Source organism: Trachurus japonicus, chromosome 18, assembly GCF_045865225.1.
Source record: "Trachurus japonicus isolate A0001 chromosome 18, Traja_1.0".
Lineage (NCBI taxonomy): Eukaryota > Metazoa > Chordata > Actinopteri > Carangiformes > Carangidae > Trachurus > Trachurus japonicus.
The window spans coordinates 20,996,006-21,012,986 of record NC_140924.1 but is presented as its reverse complement, the minus strand read 5'-3'; the positions used below and the strand labels follow the sequence as shown (position 1 = coordinate 21,012,986).

The following is a 16,981-nucleotide window of genomic DNA, read 5'->3' as shown; positions in this document are numbered from 1 at the left end:
ATCATTACCATATTTGTGAAAGAAGAACAACATGACAGTTGACATGTACAGTAAGGGAAGAACTGAGCACTCTGAATACAATGGAATTCATTTTGGTTAATCTTAGACCTTTTCAGAGAGTATAAACAAATACAGGTGTTACCAAGGATACGAATTAAGGCCCCATTCCATTTAGTGTAGCAGAACTTTTTCTAATGAGCCAGCATGCAGCACCCTGACTCTGTTTAGCCTGAATGGAATGGAGCCTTAATTCGTATCCTTGGTAATACCTGTATTTGAAAAGGTCTATTTGCTGCAGGAAAATAGGAAATAAACAATGATCCTATGAAAATAGGAAATAAACAATGATCCTATGAAAATAGGAAATAGACAATGATCAGTAAAATCTGCTGGCCAGAAACCAGGGTCGTCAGTCAGATTATCTTCTTCCCTTTCAAATACCTCAACATCAGCTTGTTTTTCTTCCTGCCTCTCTGTTTGTTCTATCCTGACTCTTTCTTGTACATCTCATTCAGTCGCCATCCTTCTCTGAATTACTTTTTCAACTCTTCGTCCTCCAACAACTTCATTACTTCAATTAATTGTACGAGGAAATAGTATTCGCATCCCTACCTTTACTCTGATACTCTACCTTCTTCATGCATATGACTGCTCTCCTCCGGCCGTCGCCTGTGTTTCTGCCACTCTCACTTTCATCTGTACCCTCTTCCACCTCTTCCTCCACATTCCTCCCTGACAAACCAGAAGAGGGTCCTGGACCTGGCTCTGTAGAGTGTACATATACATTAATTATATAGTATTTCCTATAATATTACTATTTGTAATATTATAGTCACCAACATGTAAACTTCTCAGATTGGACTGAGAGCAGTCACCCCAGTCTGCTGCATACACCACAGATTTTCCTCTTATTTTTTTAAAAGGGTTTATGCTTGTTGAACCATTAAAATTGTTCAAATTTTTTTTTTTTTTTCATTCATTTTAATTCATCTTTCCCATAACAGATTCACCATTGTATTGTTTTGAGACTGTAGTAAAATGTATTATTATGATTATTATTATTATGATTATGATTATGATTATGATTATGATTATGATTATGATTATGATTATGATTATTATTATTATTATTTCAACACACACAGCTGCTGAGGTCAAATTTGTCAGGTTGCAGAGGTTTAGAGAATAGAGAAGTGCACAATGACCAAATAAAGGCAAGCAGAGTGATGGAGAAATTATCCCATGATGCAAAGGAAGGGTGTTGGCTGCTCCAGACATACAGTATAAAAAGATGATCCTGCCAGAAGCAGGGGAGTGTGCGTCGGGACTGGGTGCGAGAGCGAGTTAGTCAGACCCTACTCCTGCGAAGACCCCGGAAACTGGTGCATCTATAGAACATAGCCATCGAACAAGAAGACTGCACTTAACAATTTGATCTCAGGTAATCTCCACACTCTCTGCTGGTCCGCTCCAAGGGGCTCTAAGCCCCCGGTCATCACCCCAGCAGACGGGGTCCAGGAAATTCGTAGCCGGCCGAATCCTGCGTCCTTATATCCTACAGAAATTTTAATCAGGCAACTATTCATCAGAGGTTGGGTTGATTGATAGGGTCAGAATTGATTTTAATAATTTTTGTTTTTATCCTCTGATGCTGCTTTGTCACTGCTAAATTCCTGGCATAAAAATTCAACCTAAAAGACAAGAGGTTTTAATTCAATTATCACTGTTATGCTGTTCATGATCATAAGCGTGTCCACAACATCTTTAAGGCTCTTAAAGGTTAATCTAGTGTCCACTTCAAAAGATAAAGAGGTCCCTAGGGTTGTTTTTCCAAACCGTTAAATAAAGCCTAGCCCAGGGGTACTCAAATACATTTGTCGAAGGGCCAGAAATTTTCTTAACAGACACCTTGGGGGCCGCACATTCAAATAGGCCTAGATTGAAATTAAATTCACCTTTTTCGTCTAATAATTTATTTTTATTTTACTTGTAAGCACATAATTTTTATTTATACACTTCATGGTGTTTTGTATGATATAAATGAAAAATCTTGACATTATCTATCATTTACATATCATGCTGGAGCTTTACCACTGCTGACTTGTCTCCTCAGACATGCCCTGTGATTTTCAAACTTAAAATATGAAACTGACCATCACAGACATGACTGACTCTGTTCTGAGGATAAGACATTGAGTCCTGGAAAATGTGTGTTTTCTTCTATAATCACACATTCTACATCTCGAAGGCGACGTCTTTCCTCACATGGGCTTTTCAAACGAGGCAGATCTCAGTGGGAAACAGTAGGAGACAACAGGCCGATGGAACCGGGACACACAACAAGCGGAGGAAGCAGGTCGCGCAGCTGTGCGCCGCAGAATGTGCACGGAAAAACAATTGCGTTCTCATCAAATGCGAGCGGCTAAGGTCAGTGATGAGTTGTGAGATCGTGCATGACGCGCGGCTACATTGAATGGGTTTGAGCGCGCGCAAAAGACTCTTCATCTGAACGGCCCCCCATGCATGTTTATTCCTTTTTATTAATGCAACACACAGTTGGAACCTGCAAGACGGCGGTCAAAATCACCCACGGTCTCTGCAGACAGGCAGGGAAAACCCTGCAGTCCGAGCCCGCTACCCAAACACTCGCGCATGGTGATTTGGGTTCGTCGGCGTTTCTGTATCCCAGTGCAGCGCCTCACAGGCACACACAAACGCTCCGCACGTGTTTACATGTCCCAGCGCTTTGACTTACAGGCGCACGGAGCCCGAGAAATACAGTATACAGTAATATGTAAACTAGTAGAACTCAGTCGCGGGTCTGATTGGAAGGTTCGGCGGGCCGCCTATTGAGTACCGCTGGCCTAGCCAATAACAAGTGCAAGGATCAAAGAGGAAAGCTGCTGTTAACAGGCGTGCCAGGACTAGTTCTGGGTGGGGGGGCTGCTCTATCAGAACTAGTGGCTTGGGGAAGCGGAGCAGACGTCAGGACGAAGGCAGTTAGAAGCTAGGCGAGTTTCCTCGTCACCAGCTTAAACATTCTTTAGAAATTCTACTCTGGTCCATGACCGTTAGAACTTGAGAACGTACCCTTTAAACGGGCGCACGACGTCCGTCCGACTACCCATTTCTCCGACCATAAATTTATTTATTTTTGCGTCCATTAGTCCGAACTCCCATTTCTCCTAGTTAAGTAGCCCTAACCCTTAACCTTACCCTAAACCTAACCTTAACACTGTAGAATGGGTAGTCGGAGAAATGAGCCGTCGGACTTATGGGCAGTCGGACTGATGTATGCTCCCCCCTTTAAACGGAGAGCTGGTCCAGTAAAGGCTTTTTTAATAGGGGCTAAATACCGGGGATCTAACAACACTATTAATGTATTATTTTCTGTTAACCATTAAACATTTTACCAGCAGCTCACCTTTATCACACTGAGTTAATTTATTTACCTGACATCCAGTTTTATGTGTTTTTATTAAAGCACTGTCATTACCTCTCAGAAGCTTCACTTTCACTTGAGAGGAAACAGCCAACGTTGCTATAAAGCTGCCCCCTTGATAAAAACACATTAAAACAGCAACAGCAACACACCTACAGGTCCAGTGATCAACTCAGTGTTATAACGGTGAACTGCTGGTAAAATGTTGAATGGTGAACAGAAAAATACTACAGTAATAGTTTATAATCAACGATTCAGCACAGTCCAGGCAAAACTACTGTTGCCTAAACTGAGAATCTGGGTTTTAGAGATGGTTGTTCGAAAATTTGAATTATAACTTGAATTTCGACGACGGGCTACACCAATACAATAAAATGATCAACTTAAAACAATAATCATCTCATCTTACTGCCGCTATTCATTGGGCCAGTCGCGGGGCTGCAGTCAAAGTAGAGCATCCAGGAGGCGCCAAACATTATTGCGACAGCAGCATGCTTGGAGAAACAGCTCATATCTTTAAGTCTACTGCCCAAAAGTTACTGCTGGTACCATTTCTCCGACTACCCATTCAATCCTGACGTCATTTGTGGGTTAGGTTTTCTACATCTGAGAAAAAAAAGTTGATCGGGCACAGGGCTACTTTTCTCGTGGAGAAATGGGTCGGACTAATGGACGCAAAAATAAAGAAATATACCGTATGGTCGGACAGACGTCATGCGCCCGAACCACCTCACTATCATTCAAAATGTTGAATTTGCCTTGTGCTGGTGAATGGTGGAAGACAAAACTTGTGTATTTTAAGACCTTTGTTTTCCTCTTGTCTTCTGGTTTCTAAAGATCATATTGTAAAAATGTCAGTTTGCAGGTTTTTAGTTTTATCAACATTGTTCTCAGGGTTGTGTCCTCTTCTGCAGGTTGCCCTCATCACTGCTACAATGTCCAGCATTGAACCTCCTCAAGTCTCAACACCTCAGCTGGGTGAGAGCTGACACTCGTCACACACTCGTGTCTCAATTTGATTCATCTCAAGCCAGAGAAATGTCTTAAAATGTCTGTTCTTTCAGATTACACCTATATTTTATCTTCTTTCAGGATGTACAAATTTTCTTCCATGCATCCTGTGTATTGCTGATATTGCAATTGGTGAGTGAGTTGTGCATATTCACAAACATGCTTTTCAGGGGTATCTGAAATAATGCCAGAAAGTCAGGACATTAAAGTGACCCTGCACACTGACAGATCTCTCCTGTGTCCAACAGGGACAGTGTATCTGAATGAGTGTCCACAGCAGCCCTTCATCCCCATCTATCTGATCGTGGTGGGGGTGTTCGGCCTGGTGATCGCCCTGCTCTCCCTGTTTTACAACAAGTGGGCTACTGAAAACCGCTTACACCCGCTCAGTATACTCTACGTGATATTGTGCTTTCTGACATCTGTCTTCCTCTTCTGCTGGTTCATAGCTGGTGAGTGAAGAGATAGTAGATCATACACATGTTTACAAACTAAATCATAGCATGAGATCAACATGATTTTAAAGACATAAAACAGTAGATTGTAATGATTGAATTAGATGAGATAAGATGATGGCCCCCAACCCCTCCTGTTTATTTGATGAAGCACGCATGAAGCAGCAAGAAATTCTGATGAAAGGAAAATAAATTGTCCACTATTTCTCTCTTTTAATTTAGACCTTTGTTTCACCTCCTCCATGAAAGATATAGGGTTGGTGATCCTGGAAAAACAGTTCTAGTGGGGCCACATTGCATAGAAAAGCTTGTTCAGCGTTGGGTTCACATCAAGGTGAAGCCCTGCTACAGACAACAGTAAAGCGGAAAGCCTTGTCATTCACACTGGGTCCAAATACCCAATGCAATCCCAATGTGAGCACCACGGCTTTCCACGATACTGTCACATATAGCGGGGCTTCATTGCACACCTCCAGCTTTTTCTCATGGTTTATTCACGTGAAAGAAGACACCTGATGTCATTATACGCCTGTGAACACATGTGAACTTTCTTTTTTTTTTTTTTTAGAGAAGTCACTGTGACTTTGACCTTTGATCACCAAAATCATTTCAAGACTCATTAATGTAACTGTACATTTTACCAAAAGGGGTTGGTGTGTTAATGTCTGAGACTGTGATCAGTGTCTTACAAGGTTTTTTTCTCTAGGTAACGAGTGGATCTACTCAATCTCCAAGCCCAACTACAACAAAAACATGACGCACGTGGAACCGTACTGCAACAAGACACTCTACCTGTTTGCCTTCTGGACCACCACCGTGGTCAACATCCTCCTACTGCTCTGCGGCAGCTGCTGTGGTGGCAGCAGCTACAAGTCTAAAAGCTTTAAAACGTCTAAAAGCTCTACTACTGTTGCAATCTCTACTGTTACGCATGTGTCCAGCCTCGGAAACAACAACGTTCCAGGTTAGACTTGAGCAGTGGGAAACACATCAGAGTGAACGTTGTTTAATAGATACTCAACACAAATTATCATCAAGTTTCCTCAGTGCTGAGCCTATTCTATTAATGCTTTACTAATGTGCATCGAAACAATCAAATCCAATTAAGACCTACTGTATAATAACCTGTAACGGTTACATTTATCCCATCCAAGTAATTGAACTCAATAAAGCCATCATATTTTGATGAATGTTTAGTCTGTTGAAAAATTGTGAAAATTGCCAAATACAAGTTATCAGTGCCAAAGCTAACATCATACTATTGTGCTACAACTGCATTTAATGTTAGATTTGTTTGTTTAAGTCTTCTTCACCTTCAACTAATGTTTGAAAGATTAGAAACCACTAAATTAATTCACTTGTCCTGATATAGCCTACAATCTAATATAAAACTCAACAAAGATGAAATTCAAGACAAGAAGACAAGACCAAGAGAGTGTTTGTTAGTAAAGAAAGAAGATAGTGTAGATTTAGTTAAAAACTCAAATGATTGTATGTTTGCTAAACTGCTGCCTAGTTCCAACACAGAGTTGATAAACTAATCATTAAAACTATTGGCAATGATCAAGCTCTCATCCCCTTTTTTCCCCCTAAGAGTTGCCATATGGTTTTATTTCTACAGCATTTATATTATATTAAACGATCAGTGTCTAGTGTCTGATTTAAAAAAAAAATTTCAGGGCTGCATCCCTTTCTTTCATTAATTGCCATGATGTGTTGTTCATGTGTTGCTTTCTGTAGTAGATGCTTTCAGTAGTCCCTGCAGGCTTGCTCACTATCTATCTTTATGATGCTTTCCCAGTTTGTTAGTTTGATCTCATTTTCTAAGTGTTGCATTTCTCTCGTACAGGAATAAGTGAGGTGTAATTTTTCGTTGTGTCTTTGATAGATGTCTTGGAAATAGGGTGAGACTGGTCAGGTAATATGTTTGCATCCATATCACAGTCAGTGGCTAAAGGTGAGAGCTCTGTACACAATTCACAGTAGCAACCCTGCTGCCAGTAGTTTACTGTAAAATCAAGAAAATATTGTAATTCAGTGCATGGTGTTATCACAGTAACATACTGTAAAATAAAAACAGTAGTAAACTGTAAAATAAACAGTGAACTGGTGACCCTGCATGTAGCTTTCTGTGTTTACAAACCAACAAAAGTCTTCAGTTAGATAATGAAATAAATGAATGAAAACAAATTTTGCTTTACACGATGACAAAATAAGTAGTTATCACGAGAAAATAACAATAAAATTAAATAGAAAAAGATATCGCCGTTCTTGGCACCTGAGGTCATTATTAGTCTTTATGTTCAAACTTTGACTCCCACACGGGGAGCCAACCACGGAACGTGGCACTTGGATGTATCCATAGTGACACAAGTAAGCAAGTAAACACAGTGAACTTAATTAGACTCACACACAGATGTGTTTATATCATCTAGGCTACAGAGTGAAACACAAAAGGTAAGGCTCATCTCCCTGACCTGCAGAACAGAAAGATTCAGGAAATCCTTCATTCCTGCTGCCATTAAGATGCACAATGCCATTTATCAGGCTATACTGTGCATGTTTACTTTTTATATCATTTATATCATATAGCCTAGGTTATGTAAGTTGCTGGACAATCTGAATTGAAAATATTGTCTATTCTATTCTATTCTATTCTATTCTAGGTGTAAAAAAAACAAAAAAAACACCACAACAATCTTGCAACAGTGTTTATATCATCTGAGTGAATTAGAGAGAGAAACCATAGAGGTAAGTAACAGGCTCATCTCCCTGACCTGCAGAACAGAAAGATTCAGGAAATCCTTCATTTGATGCACAATGCCATTTGTTAGGCTATAACTACTGTACATGTTTTTACTTTTTATATCATATAGGTTATGTAAATTGCTGGACGATCTGAATTGAAAATATTTTCTATTCTATTCTGTTCTAGGTGTAAAAAAAACAAAAAACATGTCAAGTGCAGACCCCTCTCCCCCAGCAGCAGAGAGTCCTGGTCCTGACTCGGACCCCCCAGCTCCCCGTCCTCCTCCTTCTGGTGGAAGGTGGGGGCAGTAGCGGTGCTGGTGGGGGGCGCTACTGCCTGCATCTTAGCTTTGAGTCCCTCGGCCCGAGGTGCTGTACCTGACAACCTGTTCCCCACCGACCCTCTCTCCATTCCCTTTATTTTTATCATAGAATGAGGGAGTGCTTCATCAGACTCAAACCTATTTGCAGCATTGAATGATGATGCAAAACTACATTAAAGTTTGAACATAGGACTAATAATGACCTCAGGGGCCGAGACAAGGCAGCACCAACTTAATCATCAATATACTGCACACCATCCCTTCAAACTCTGGCTGGGTGAAAGCAATGTTATTTAATGAACTTAAACAGGTATCCTTAAACATAAAGTGAAAATTGTGAGTCTTCTAATCATGAGTCTGTCAAGATCCTGCTGACTGTTGTAAAAAACTAAACATTCCCTTCTTGTGTACATATAGAGTACTTTTTATCAGTGCTCCAAAACATGAAGGCCCACATTTTGAAGTGAAATGTAGCAGATTTAGCAGAGAGGATAACAATTGTAATTGGTGCAGTTCACCTTTGTCACCCAGAGTTGTACACTGTCTTCCTGTTTCTGTGTTGTTTTACAGAAGCACATTTATTAATCTCAGTAGCTTCAGTTTCTCATGAGAGGAAACAACCATCGTTGGCTGAAGAGTGAGAACAGAGAAGGTAAAGATCTGGACTCTGCTGAATATGTAATTTTACACTATAATTGTTATATTTTCTGTTCACCATTATTTTCATTTCAACAGATATTACAGATGTAGTGCATTTAATTCAGAGAGATTCAGTGTTTTAATGATCACTTACTAGGATCATAGCTGCATCTATAGGCTACTAGCTCATTTTTGTTACCACTTTGCTGATTATTGTTTTAATTAATCAATGGATTGTTTGGTGTATGAGGTAAAATACTTAAAAATTCAAGTTATTTTTCAAATAAATGCAGATTCTCAGTTCACATATCACAAAGACAACAGCAGATCCTGATGTCTATTAGGAAGCAAATCTTTGCTTGAAAAATGACTCAAAATGATTCATTTGTTATCAAGATAGGTGTGGATTAAGTGTTTGTGCTTTTGAAACCGTAAATTACAGCTTCAAGTCACAATTTACGATTTTGTAGCGTTCCAGGCAACCCACTCGTGTTTTTCCGACCTGTTTTACCTGTGAAAGTCACTATAACGGCCACTCGTAACTTCCGACCGGTGAACTCGTACCAGATCGAACTGGTACGACTTCACAGGTCGGAAAAACACGAGTTTGGCTGCACACACAGCCCTGCATGCCGTTCTCTCTCCTCATTGGATAAAAACTGTAGGATACGATAAATGTTTTCTCCTCGGCTCAGAGCAGAGCAGAGTGACTGAGAGACCCGTGTTTCAGACCAAACACTCTATGTAAGTGATTGCTGTCGGAAGATAGAACTATTTAAGACTTATATTAACACAAATATATCACTTACTTCTGCTTTAAGGGTTAAACATTTGTCCAATGGAAAAATAGAACAGGTAACATTTCTTATTAGTTATTGGGTGGACAGCCTAGAGCCCGCCTCCAAAATTCACCAACCCTAAATGAATCACAGACTCTCTACAGCTGCTCATATCAGAATGAACACGTTTGTCTTTGAGGTGGATGGTGTGTGGCTGTTTCTTTGGTACTTCCTCCTTTGCTGCTTAATACCATTTGGGCACTGGACCTACAAAATCACAGAGGAAAGCAATAAGGCATACAACAAGACAGAGCTGCTCATTAATAGAAAACAACAAGTGAAGCTGGTGAAGAATAAAAATAAATGGATTCCAAATTTAGCTAAGAAAGCTCACCTGACTCAGTCTATAATAATTGAGGAACCACTGAGCTGGGATCTCACAAACACGATGAGGCATATACAAAATACCACAAGTGCCACCACAGACTGAGACAGTTTGCCATTATATGAAGTAAAAAAGGAGAACACGTTGGCACGAGTCCAGTGACTTTAAGTTACTGACACACAGTGGTATCGATTTAAAGTTATAGACGGCCAACAAACTAGCCTACTACTGCGGTCAGACGGCGTTACACCGACTATGGAGTCTATACGAAAAATCTTAACAATGTCTTGTGCAAACTTAAACAGGAAAATGTGACTTGAGCTTTAATTGTAATCCTTTATGGTTAATGATGGAAAGGGAACAGAAATCAAAATGAAACGCAGTGAAACAGGAAGTTGAAAAAAATATATGGGAAAAATTGTTCTTCTCTCATATAGCCCAATTCTTGCCAGACAAGCGCCAGTTATTCCGTCACTATTTTGGAACGTTGTACTATCTCAAGTTTTTTTTTTTTTTTTTAATTGATTGGTAAAATTTCACATTTTTCAAAGTGTTTTTGTATTTATTCTACGCAAAGACTTTTGTGTTAGGCCTAAACATATTTTCCAGCTAACTCTTTTATCGTTGGTTTTTGTTTTATTGTTTTGTTTTTGTAGATGTTTTGGACTATGTTCAGGACCTTTTTTTTGTGTCAAGACTCATCTTAATGTACTTGAGACAGCTCATCTATCCCCTCTGTAGGTTTGACTTATCACTGGGAACAATGTCGGAGAGTGACAGAGCCAAACACACCAGTGGAAACTCAAGTGCAAGAGGTGAGAGATGTGATCATGGTGGAATTTAACTCAAAGCATCTTCTGCTGGTGATTATTTTGTAATTTTAATATGTAAATACTATATATTGTGTCTTTCTCAGTGAATAATACTATGATATTACTCATCATGATCTTCGTTGTAATGATATTAGGTAAGTCAGTGCTGCACTTCCTTGTCATTATTCAGATTTTATTCATGTAAACCAAAGACCAGCTACAAAATGCAGCATAACAATCATTATGTAATAGATGAGATGGGGGAAGTTACACCCCTCTTTGTCCTTGTGTCAAACAGGAGGAGTGCACCTCTCAGACTGTCAGTGGCTGCCCTTATTTCCAATCTACCCGGTGGTGATAATCATACCACTGCTTCTGCGCTGCGTAACTTGCCCTAAGATCTTTGGCTGCCTGTTTGTCATCATCTCCTTCTTGTTCATTGCTGGTAAGGGACTGAACACAAATTATTGAGGGGACTCTTTGGACAGGATTCATTTTATTTTTAACACCACAAATTGATAATACAGCTCTTTGTGGAACAAACAAAGGTTCCAATGTACTCAGTTCCAGGGGTTTATTCTACTAAATATTCTCCTCTTTTTTTCCTTCTTCTATTGCACTGTAACAAAAGGTGTCATACACAGTTGCATAATTCAAGTGCAGACTTGCTAATTACACTTAAGGTTGAGCATTGGTGGCTAAACTGATAAACCTTTATATAAGAACTTAATACAGTCAGTTTCACCAGTCATCCCTTCAGTCCAGTATCATCATGATACAAATAGCATCTCCACTCCACCACAGTTTCAAATTTTTGGTTTATTTATTGTTGGTGTTTCTATTTTCTTGGATTTTTTGTTTTGTTTTCCCCAGGTAATGTGGTGATCTACATTGCTCATAAGATCGACTACAACAAGAACACAACACAAATCAGTTTCTACTGCAACACGCTCTACATGTTTGCCATGTTGACCAACATTTTGTCCTACGTCCAGTTATGTAGGCTCCTTTTCCTGTTGTAGAGACACTTGATGAAAGACCTTTGTGGGGAGTTCAAAACAGCCCATGTTCCAATATTGGATCATTTTTTGATGATGACTTTCTGATGGATATCTAATGATCTTGACAAAGAAATAGTATCAATTAACAAAATACAAAATTATATTACATTTAAAAAACAACAATAACATGTTTTAACATAGGCTACTGTATGTAATGCAAATGAAGACAAATAAATATTGAAATATTCAAGGTATACTGTAAGTCTGACTCCACATTTTCTTAGCAAGCACTGTTGTAATTTGGAGGAAATATGATTGTTGGGATTGTTTGAGTATGTGTATGACATGAAAGGAGGCCCTCGCTCACTGCAAACTGAGGAAATAAAGATGAATTGTGGGTCTAATGGAAAATGTAGCGTGCTGGGAAATGTGTGATTCAGTGTTTTGGGTGTCAATGTATCTGAACCTCTGCTGTTTTGTTTTTGACCATTTTTTCCCCCACATCTGTCTTCTTTGGATCCCAAACGTAACGGAGCAGATGGTAATTGGGACAGTTCACTAGGTACCAACACGTACACTGTGTTCCTGTTTCTGTGTGGTTTTACTGAAGCACACGTGACGTCCCTCAGAAGCTTCAATTTCTCATGAGAGGAAACAACCATTGTTGGTTTAAAGTGTAAAGAGTGAGAACAGAGAAGGTAATATGTGATTATATTCTATTATTGTGATATTTTTTGTTTACCATTATTTCCATTTCAACAGATCTTACACACAGTGCATTCAGAGATTCATTTCTTTGCATTTAGAGTGTTTTAATGTTCATTTATTGGGATTAGAGCTCCAAAGAATAGCTCATTTTTGTTACCACTTACTCTGCTGATTATTGTTTTAATTAATCAATCAATTGTTGGTGTATAAGGTAAAATACTTAAAAATTCAAGTTATTTTTCAAATTTCCAAATGTTTGTAAGAATCATGTTGTATTAAATGTCACTGTCAGTTTGCAGGTTTTTAGTTTCATCAACATTGTTCTCAGATCTGTCTCCTCCTCTGCAGGTTGGAGTCCGACACCGTCCGACACCGATCTTTGTGAACTCTCAGTGCTGACACGGTGTAAGACACACACTCGTGTCTCTATTTGATTCACATAACAATCGGGACTTTGCATGGAGACACCATTCGCATCTGGAGACCTTTGTTCATCAGGGGGTCTTTTCATGTGACACCTTTATACTTCTCGCACTGAGACACTTCAGAGTGATTAGTGACAGTCATCAAATGGTGAAACTCTAACAAAGATGATTGATTAAATCACTAATAACCAAAGGGTATAACTACACAGTGGTTACATCCAGTCTGGGGTAAAACTTCCATTGTTTCAGAGACAACATTTCAGGGTGGGGGTCTGACTGTCTTACAGTAATGGTTTACTTAGCTAAGATAAGAGCCTCCTGTTTTTTTTTGATGTAACACACTGAAAGAATGATGAAAGGAAAATAAATTGTAATATGTGATACATATATACTGTGTTTCTCAGTGTGTACTCTGCTGATTTTCTCCACCATATTCATTGCTGAAGTGATAGTAAGTGAATCAGAACTCTGCAATCCAGTTATCAAGAATAAAAAGGAATATCATAATTATCAGTAGATGAGACAGGTTATACTCCTCTCTGTCTTTATCCTTGTGTCAAACAGGAGCAGTGCACTTCTCAGACTTTTTTTTAACATCACAAACAATTACAACTATCCAGTCTTCAGAAACAGCTGTATGACTTCCCATGATGGACATGCTGTTGAAGAGACCTGCTTGACTTCACAGGGCCCGTACTGCAAACTGAGGAAACAACTAATGGAAAAGGCAATATGCAAAAGGAGATCCAGTTGCATTATGGGAAATGTGGGTTCCAGTGTTTTGGGTGTCAGCCTATCTGGACCTCTGCCATTTTCTTTTTGACCATGTTTGTAAAATGTGTCTTCTGTGGCTTCACTCCATGGGGTTGCCGGTAATTGGTGCAGTTCACACTGAGACAATCACAAGATGTGCACCAGATGCCTGTTGTAATGTGATTTTAAGCTTCAGTTTCACATGAGACAAAACAACTAATGTTCAGAATCAGAATCAGAAAACCTTTATTGTCCCCTGCAAAAAGCTGTGGAAATTTTTCTTAGATGTGTGCATAAAAGAAACATAAGTTAAGCAAAACACAATTTAACATAACATAAACAAACAACAAATAGATACAGAATGACACAGGTAAATACAAAATAAAACCTTAAAAGAACATTAAAAGATTTCATAGTGAGTTGTTGATGATGTTGATGGCAGATGAGATGAATGATTTGAAGTTTGTGGGGGGAAGAAGTTAGAAAGAGTTGTGGAGTGGGAGGGGTCGTGTAAGATAGTGGTGGCTTTACGTCTGACTGCCTGTGTGTGAAGGTCTGAGAGGGAGGACTGTCCAACATTGGTTTAAAGCTGAAGAGTGAGAACAACAAAGGTAAAGATCTGGTTCATGTCTCTGTTTTGCCTGCACTGTGCTGAATATGTGATTCTATACAGTAGTGCATTTAATTCAGAGAGATTCAGTGTTTTAATCGTTATTTATTGGGATCAGAGCTGCAAATAATCAATTAATTGTTTGGTGTATAAGGTAAAGTAAAAAATTCAAGTTATTATTAAACATTTTTAAATGACCATCTTTCAAATCAAGATTCTCAGTTTTCTCTAACATACTATAACAAAGACAACAGCAGATCCTGACGTCTCAGAAGCAAATTCTTATTTGAAAAATTATTCACAATGAATAATTTATCAAGATTGGTCTTGTGCTGCAGAATAAATTGTGTATTTAGTTGTTTTTGGTTTTTAGTTTTATCAAGATTATTCTCCGAGCTGTCTCCTCCTCTGCAGGTTGGAGCCCTCATCACTGCTACAATGTCCAGCACCAATCCTCTCGAAAACCTCCGCCACCCTCCTAAACTCCCATTGCTGATACTGGGTGAGAGCCGATGGTGACACACTCGTGTCTCTATTTGATTCGTCTTACTGTAGGTTTGTAGAAAAGTCTTAAAATGTCTGTTATTTCAAATTACACCTTTATTTTCTCTTCTTTCAGTTTGTTGCAAGCTGTTTACGTGCATCCTGCCTTCTGCACATATTGCAATTGGTGAGTGAGTTGTGCACATTTAATGATGATGAATGATGTGCACATTTCACATGAATTAATCCCAGAAAGTCATGACATTAGTGACCCTGCACACTGACAGATCTCTTCTGTGTCCAACAGGGACAATGTATCTGAATGAGTGTCCACAGCAGCCCTACATCCCCATCTATCTGATCGTGATGGGGGTGTTCGCCCTGGTGCTGGGCCTGTTCTCCTGCCTGCCCTGCGCCCAGGGGGATGAAGACGACACCTCCAACCTGCTCAGTGGAGCCTGCATGATGTTGAACTCACTTACATCTTTCTTCATTGCCTGCTGGTTCATAGCTGGTGAGTGGAGACAGATTGTAGATGATAAACACGTTTACGAACTTAATCTTAGCACAAGAACAAACATGTTTTTAAAAGCTTTAAGCACAACAGTACAATTCAACAGTAGATTGTAATGGTTTTAATTAGTTAAAATAAGATGAGATAAGGAATAAGAATGGCTTCAATGACTCTTCAAAAGCCTCCTGTTTAATTGAAGCAGCTCGCTACATCCTCCTCCTGATGAAAGGAAAATACTAGACGCTTCTCTATGTCTCCACCTTGTCCAATATTTATTTTATAATTTTCTCCTTTGTAAAGCCTCACCTCTTCCATTAAAATGCTCCAGCTGAAGAATCAACACACTGTAGTGACATGTAGCAGCCACTAGATGTCCACCTAATGTTTCCCTGAAGATCCAATACTAACCTGTTACTAACCTTATACTTTCACCATGACAGACCCGTACCGTACCGCACAGTGGAAACGGGGCTAGAGTGTGTCAATCGATAGTTTCTACCCCCACACACACTCTGAGGGGGGTGATTTTTTTTTAAAAACTCTACTGTTTTACTATTATTAGGTTTAAAATTCTCGCCAATTAGGGCGCGGAAACATTGAGTGACAGGTCCGGAGACAGGCTGCTGCGAGGCCAGTGGGCGGGTTCTCGGCCGGCCAATCCAACATGGCGGCAGCGGCAGTGGCTCAGGTGGTAGAGCGGGTCGTCCAATGATCAGAGGGTTGGCGGTTCGAATCCCGCTCTGTCCCGGTTGCTGCCGTAGTGTCCTTGGGCAAGACACCTTACCCACCTTGCTCCTGATGGGTTGTGGTTCGCGCCTTGCATGGCAGCTTCCGCCATCAGTGTGTGAATGTGTGTGTGAATGGGTGAATGTGATGTACTGTAAAGCGCTTTGGGTATCGTTGAGATGGAAAAGCGCTATATAAATACAGACCATTTACCATTTACCATGGCGCTGTTCAGGCCGCCATATTTGAGTCACAAAAACGACTCCCCAAAACCAATGGGTGACGTCACGGATGCTATGTCCATATTTTTTTATGCTATGTCCATATTTTTTTACAGTGTATGGTCTCATGTTATAATATTAACCACTTATGTCTCGTGAAATTGTGTCAGAAATCCTGTGTGATATCTTGAGTAATGGCTTCAAAGCTTTATGTGAAGTCACACTGACCTTTGACCTCTGACCTCTGACCTTGAACTCCAGGAAGACTAGTGGGTTACTACGGTACCAGCTAATGGGGATCCTTACTATAATAAACAATTTAACAATCAAACCAAAACCTATATTCTCTGAAGGTATTAAAGAGAGATCATGTTCACAAGGCCAATTATTTTATTTTTGATGTTTGATCACCAAAAGTCTATCAGGATTTTTTTTTTACTACAGGGGGTTGGTGTGTTAAAGTCTGGGAGTGTGAACATGAAGCTCTGAGTCTGTTATCTTGTTTCTTGTTTTTCTAGGTAACGTGTGGATCTACTCAATCTATGAACCCAACTATAACAAGACCATGACAGACGTGGAACCGTACTGCGACAAGACGCTCTACCTGTACGCCTTCTGGACCACCAACGCGGGGTACATCCTCCTGGGTCTCTTACTGTTCTGTAGCTGCTGCGCTGCCATCTTCTGCAGCCGATGAACTAGCGGTGACCCTCTGACACATTGAGGAGCTGGCATGGATCCTGTGGCGCTGTACTGAGCACATCATGTGTTGCTGAAGCTTTCCTCTGTTAGATCATGTGTCCTCAATGCTGAGTCTATTAATTTCTCTTTAATTTACATTATTGCTCATGCTTGGACAAGACCAAAAAGTGTATGTTAGTAAGGAGTGATGTGAAATTCAAATTTGGGAAACTTGATCATTTTAATTTGTTGAATAAAACGGTGT

The 16,981-nt window shown here is 39.8% G+C and overlaps 2 protein-coding genes across 2 annotated transcripts; both read left to right on the top strand.

The window, feature by feature from the left end:
• The first annotated feature begins 4,377 nt into the window (after window positions 1-4,377).
• On the top strand, window positions 4,378-5,877 carry LOC146969253 (transmembrane protein 272-like). Its single transcript, XM_085759369.1, has 4 exons — window positions 4,378-4,420; window positions 4,535-4,585; window positions 4,702-4,905; window positions 5,615-5,877. Exons 1-4 carry the CDS (start codon window positions 4,378-4,380, stop codon window positions 5,875-5,877), a joined length of 561 nt encoding a protein of 186 aa, XP_085615495.1.
• Window positions 5,878-10,545: 4,668 nt separating this feature from the next.
• Window positions 10,546-16,732, top strand: LOC146969252 (transmembrane protein 272-like). The gene is made up of 6 exons (XM_085759368.1): window positions 10,546-10,597; window positions 10,893-11,039; window positions 11,468-11,593; window positions 14,711-14,761; window positions 14,882-15,088; window positions 16,554-16,732. The coding sequence occupies exons 1-6, from the start codon at window positions 10,546-10,548 to the stop codon at window positions 16,730-16,732; spliced, it is 762 nt and encodes a 253-aa protein (XP_085615494.1).
• Window positions 16,733-16,981: the final 249 nt, after the last annotated feature.